We start from the raw sequence: 6507 nt of genomic DNA on the forward strand, positions 1-6507 counted from the left end.
GAACTATCTGGGGTTTGTTCCTCCAAAGAGTTGGTTTGATTAAGTGGAGTGACACCTTCTGTACTTTGCTGAAATAATATTTTTAAAATTAATTTCAATATTATAAAAAATGAATATAGTAAAGCATATCTATCTTTTAAATAACAAATTAGTTTGGCAGATATTATTTATTCATTTTTTGTAAATATTGGTAAAATATATATAAATATAAATATGGTTAAGACTTATGAGTTATAAGTTACAAACTAACAAGTAAGAGTTACAAATTATTTCCAACTTACGAAAAAGAAATGTCTTGGAATAACATACTGTACTATTGTTAATTATTTTGTCAGAACAGTTAAGAAATCACATCAAAGAAAAGCAGTTCTTCAAAAACAAATTCTTCTGAAAAATGTTTATACTTTTTTCATTTTAATTTATATTGTATTTAATGTATAATGTAATGTATTTTTATTTTTATTTATTGTTGTCTTTGTTTTATAACATATATTTGTTAATTTTATAAAATAGATATCAACTGTTCTTTGAGACTTTTCTATTTACTTTTAAAAATAAATATGAAATGTATAAAATGTGTTTGTTAATTACAAAATCATTCTTTTAACTCAAATTTAAATAATAGTTTTTAAGAAACAATTAAGTTGTTTCTTAAAAATTATTTAAATTTACCAGGTAGTAGATCAATAGAAAAGAATTTTATGAAAAAAAAAAAAAAAAATTTGTTTTTGTTTGTTTTTTTTCATAATAATAGACAAAAAATTTGTTTTTTGTTTATTATTCATCTCTTATTTGTCACCCAGATATCTGGTGCCCTATTGATGGTGTCCCCAATCCTCATTTCTAGCCATACTCTACACATGTTGATAATAGATAAAAGCCTGAAAGCTCATTGGTTTAGAGAATATTCACATTGTACACTAACCAGTTAAACTCAAATATAAAAGAGTAATAGTTTACAAATTAATTTATGGGTGATTTTCAGATCTGGACCCTATTTGATTATAACTGTCTAGTTTGCCTAGGCCTGACTCCAATCTGTTTTTAGGAAAAAATTTGAACATATCTTGAATAAATTTATAATAGTATAGGAAAAAAAATCACCAAACCACCACTGGCTTGAAACATTTCCAAATCTGGATTGCTAGGCCTGGCAGCATTGCTTACATGTTGCCCATCCATTTCTATGCAGGATCCCCTAAAAAGTTGGTGCCTCCAAAAATGACAACTTTATGTCACTTGGCCATCAATGGCAAATCAGCTGCAAAGGAGATTACACTGCCTATCATGAGTTTGGACATATTGATATGTCCATTACCATGTCCAAATACCTGCATTGTCACAGATGCATAATACTCTGCATTAGATTAAAAAATCTAATGCAGAGTATTAGTTTGTAAAACAAATCAATTCTGATATATCAGGAACATTCTTATAGGCTAATATATTTGTGAGAATCCAGAGACTGTTTTCTTTATAAATTTTTAACAAAAAGATACGATTTAGAAACTTTCCCTTTTACTGTCCATTTCCCATGGAGTTAAAAATGGAGAATATTGAATGTTAACTTAACTGTCAACAAGTCCTTCCCCTCACATTGATCTGCAAAAATATTAAAAATATGTTAAAACAATCAACTGTTAAAGTGTGAGAAAGTTGACATTTAACCAAGTCTATGGGGAGAATCTAAAAACAATTGGGAGAAATAAGAAACCTACTATTGACTTCATTTAGTTTTCATTGTCCAGCGATGACATCTCTGATGTGTCATCGTTGCCAAACAATCGATTACCTGACCACATTCCCACACCGGATGGGGATATAACGGCCAGACACCCATTCATTGAGGCGGACACACTAGGAAGAGCATAGACAAAGCTCTACTCGCCAGCTCCCATCCCATAAAAGCTATCTTTTGGCTTGGCAAGAATAGTCCCAAAGGATTACTTATATTTTTGTAGTGATTTGTGTAAATGTTGACTTCCCCAGTTGACTCCATGGATAATTTATTGTCAGACCAACAGACAGCACTAAAAGAAAAGAAAAATGATAAGTTTCCAATTGATGCAAACTCTCTCTTGGTTGAACTAGATATTGAGTTAGCATTCGCACATAGACTAGGACGTTGACCTCATTGATATCGGCTTGGATACATATGCTTAGGAAGTGTACCACTATAATTGTATCTTATGATTTATTTTTCTATTAAAGTTATTGTTTAGTTAAACTGGTGTTGACTTCAATTGTTTGAACCGGTCACCCATCGACTTACCCCACTCTATCTAAAGCCCTCCAATAACCGCTGTAAGAATGAGAATCGTGAGTTAAGATGCATTATTTCTTAACTGGTGTCAGTCCTGACAGGAGAAGGAAATTTTATGATTTTTCCACCTCCAACCTTAAAGAAAGTGAAACACAAGCCATCCACTGACAATGTGATTGGATCTCACTGATCTATTGTCAATCAAATGGTTTAAAGCTTGACTCTCTAACCCCGCTTCTTACATATTGGTATTAGTTACATCTTTACTTAAAATCTATAATTGAATTCAAGATATAAGAAGCTATATAAATGACAGAACAATAAATAAAGTATAAAATAGCAACTTCAATTATAACAATAATCTGAGTTACTGAACTGACATTTTAGAACAATCCAAAATATTATTCAATAGTTTAAATACAGTCAAACTTCCATATTACAAACTTCTATATTCTCCATATAACAAATTTTTGCATTGTACAGTACACTACTCTTTCAGCCAAAAATATAAGTAAAATTGGTTCTACATAACAAAGTTAAATTTCTATATAATGAATTTTTTTTAATTTGTAAGGACTATTGATCATTAAAAGTCAATAACTACAACTAGGTTGAGTTTGAATTTAGATTCAATTTTAGGTATCAATCTGTGAAACCTTTATAAAATTGTGGCCCAAGCATGAAAAATATGTTCATTTAAAACCATCATGTAATCTGCCTTCATATGACTACTAGTTGTAAAGAAAGGAGAGACATCTGTCAACAAGGGCATTTGGACCTAAACGATTTACACTTAACAAATATTTTAGAGTTACAGTATTACAGTACTGCACAGTATTTATATATTAAAATAAATAAATTTAATGCTGTATTATACAGTATATCTTAGTAATACTGTAACTTATAGTTAACATGTTTTTATCAAAAAACAATTACTGTACTGTACAATGGATTAATTTTATGCTAATTTCATTTATGCTGTCTCCTCTGGGAACATATCCATGTCATAAAATCAGGGCAGCCTTTACAATGATTATGGATATCAGTGATGTTTATATTGCATACAGTACAGTATTTAACCACGAAAATGATCTTACTTGTGCAGGTGGCTGGGATGAGTCATGCTTAAATTGTTTTACAGTATTGAATACTATGTAAAGTTCAAACTTTCCTAAATTTGTTTATGAGAATACTGACTTTTTTTTCTTACTCTGAGATGTTTTTATCAATAATTCAATTTTATTAAACAATTTGCATTTGCTTAGATTAATTAAAAACAAAATAATTAACATTTACTCAAAAAATGAAAAAATAAAGAAAAATTAAAGTATTCTTAGATGAATTGTAAAGTTTCAAGGATTAATTCACTTATTCTAAAAATAAAGACCATACAAATAATGCTGGGTCAGGTCTAACCCTTTTTTAATTTTTCAAGTAGAGATTAATCCTTGGAACTTTACAATTCATGTAAATATGCAAATTACAAATGAATTCCTGGATTTCCACCAGAGGTTTGCAGATGTGTATAAATACAACAGATATTTACCTGAGTGATGCTTTCAAAAATTTTAATACTGTCTCATTGATGTCTAATCCTCAAAGGAAAGGTTGACATCAAATGTATATTATATGTTTTTTTAATATCATGTCAACAGTTTTTAATGTTGTTAAACATCTGTCTCTAGTTGGAAAATTAAAAAAGGATTTGATCTGACCCTGAATTATTTGTATGGTCTTTATTGTTATAATAAAAAAATTAGTGTTTACAAACTTTCAGCCATGTTTATAATAAACTATTTGAAGTCTTCTAACATAACATATATATATTCTCCTAAACTGTAGAAAGTTAGAAAAGGTTTATATCATGATTATTATAACACAACAAATGGCCAATTGATGAAGAATGGAATTGATATATTCTACACAACTCAAAAGATTTCAAAAAAATCTCTCCTAGAGTCAATCCAGTTCCTCATAGACAGATATGTCTGCTACTATGAATTTTTTAAAATTTGTTTTCTGTTAGAAATTAATTTCTAAAGCAACACAATGTATTACTTATTTATTCTTTAGCAGAAAAGTTACATATCATTATGTATCTTTATATATTTTTATTTGTTTTGACTTAATTTACATAAATTGTCAATTGGAAACCAGCTAGAACACACTGTTCATCCAAACAGCTACTAAATAAGTATTTTGGTTTATCTGTGATGTGAGGTTAGCCTGTTGGGGTGAGGTGTTTTCGACAGCTGAGCAGTCATTACTGTCGTGTGGGTGCAGAATGACTCACCGAGACAGGTTTACCATAAAAAACCGTTTAATAAAATACATAAATTGATCTTACAATAACTCAATATGTCAGGCGAAAGCCTATCCAATGATGGGTTACTATAACCACAAAAAAAAACCCGGAAAAGTTCGACTGTTCAATCGGTCCTTGGGTATTTTCGGTACGCTGGATGCAGAGAACACTGGCCCCCGGGCACACACAGCACTTGTAGAGATGTCCTTGGTGGACGAGTCGAACCTCGATGATCCTGGACATGATCTCGGCGATTCTGGATGAGACGGGTTGGCAAAACCAGCTCCTCGGGCGTTGAAAGAGCCTATGTTGTATCTCTGTCGTGAGCACCAAATCCCAGCAGGGGAGCACTACGCACCAAAACTCAAGACCTCGTAAAGTTCCTGAAAACGCGGTTTTATCGATTTTTCCACCACAGTCGTCTCTCCATTGGTCTCTCCTCGTCATATGGTGACAATTCGAAACCCAATGAAGGGCGTGGGAGAGGTCAACGTTACGTCAGAACACAACTCCTCTCCAACCTCATTTTCCTCGAATTTACTCTATTTATTGTTTAAAATCTTTTAACAAGACAAAAGGTTCATTGTTTAAATCCAATCTTTAAGTTCGCTCTTTTGCACTACGAAACTTGACTTATTTAAAAAGTCGTTAATGGTGTCCTTTCGGACCCCGTTTGGGTCCTCACAGATATAATTATACTAGTTATTCATGGCTAACATAGTAACTTGTAATTCATCCGCACAGTAAGCAGCAGTTGTGGGTTCAAGTCCCACTCCGGGCTGGTCCATTTCACCCAGAATTTTTTAAATTATTTAATAAAGTTTAATATAATTATAATTATTAAATTTAATAAGAGATGGCACCTAATGCTTACCTCTAGTGCCAAATTATTTAGTATTTAATAATTATTTGTAGTGGTAATGTAGCCTGATTTAATCCAGTAATCACTTGGTTTTAATATAACTTTCAGGCTTTCAGATGTTCATATTCTGAATGAATATTAGAACATCAGAAATAAAGTTAATCCCAAAATAATTTGCCAGATTATATCAGGCTGTATTATGTTTACATTTAATAATAAATATAGCCATAATATAGCCTGATACAATCTGGCAGATTTATTGTTATTAATTAAGAATTGGATTATTCAATGTTTACATTTGTAACAATGAAGTTACCATTGAAAAGGTTAATACTCATTTTTCAGTGGTTGAGTCCAAATTTTTGATGCTTCACTCTGTATGCAAATAAACCAAATAATTGAGCCATATAAATCATATTACATATCATACATTTATATTTATGGTAAACAGTTGTCTTTTTTACAAATGATGTTTCATGTTACAAAGTCAGTAATAAAAGTATATCAAATGTTGTAAATGTTATAAAAGTATATCAAACATTGCAAAGCCCAATATGTATAAAGAAGCATAACCAAGGTGATCGTTGTCTTAAATAATCAGTCTGTAACTCCACTAATTTAATGATTAATACTAAGTAATTTGCTACTAGAGATAGATGTTAGATGCCATCTCTTTAACTAAATTAATAATTATAATTTTAATAATTTATTAAAATTACAATCTGGCAGATTGTAATTTTCTTCCAGATGATTCTAAATTATTTAATAAATTATTAAAATTATAATTATTAATTTAGTTAAGAGATGGCACCTAATATCTATCTCTAGTAGCAAATTACTTAGTATTAATCATTAAATTAGTGGAGTTACAGACTGATTATTTAAGACAACGATCACCTTGGTTATGCTTCTTTATACATATTGGGCTTTGCAATGTTTGATATACTTTTATAACATTTACAACATTTGATATACTTTTATTACTGACTTTGTAACATGAAACATCATTTGTAAAAAAGACAACTGTTTACCATAAATATAAATGTATGATATGTAATATGATTTATATGGCTCAAT

The 6507-nt window shown here is 30.3% G+C and overlaps 1 protein-coding gene across 1 annotated transcript in view; it reads right to left on the reverse strand.

Moving 5' to 3' along the window:
• Positions 1-5: 5 nt before the first annotated feature.
• LOC111619693 (high mobility group protein B3-like) overlaps positions 6-6507 on the reverse strand; it is a gene marked incomplete at its 3' end in the record, with an annotated part of 43076 nt that continues 36574 nt past the window's right edge. Inside the window, exon 6 of the mRNA XM_023361463.1 lies at positions 6-68. Coding sequence (XP_023217231.1) covers positions 6-68 — 63 coding nt within the window. The remainder of the gene's footprint in view (positions 69-6507) is intronic.

This window comes from Centruroides sculpturatus, unplaced genomic scaffold (genome assembly GCF_000671375.1).
Source record: "Centruroides sculpturatus isolate CEXI.00-Female unplaced genomic scaffold, Cexi_2.0 scaffold141, whole genome shotgun sequence".
Lineage (NCBI taxonomy): Eukaryota > Metazoa > Arthropoda > Arachnida > Scorpiones > Buthidae > Centruroides > Centruroides sculpturatus.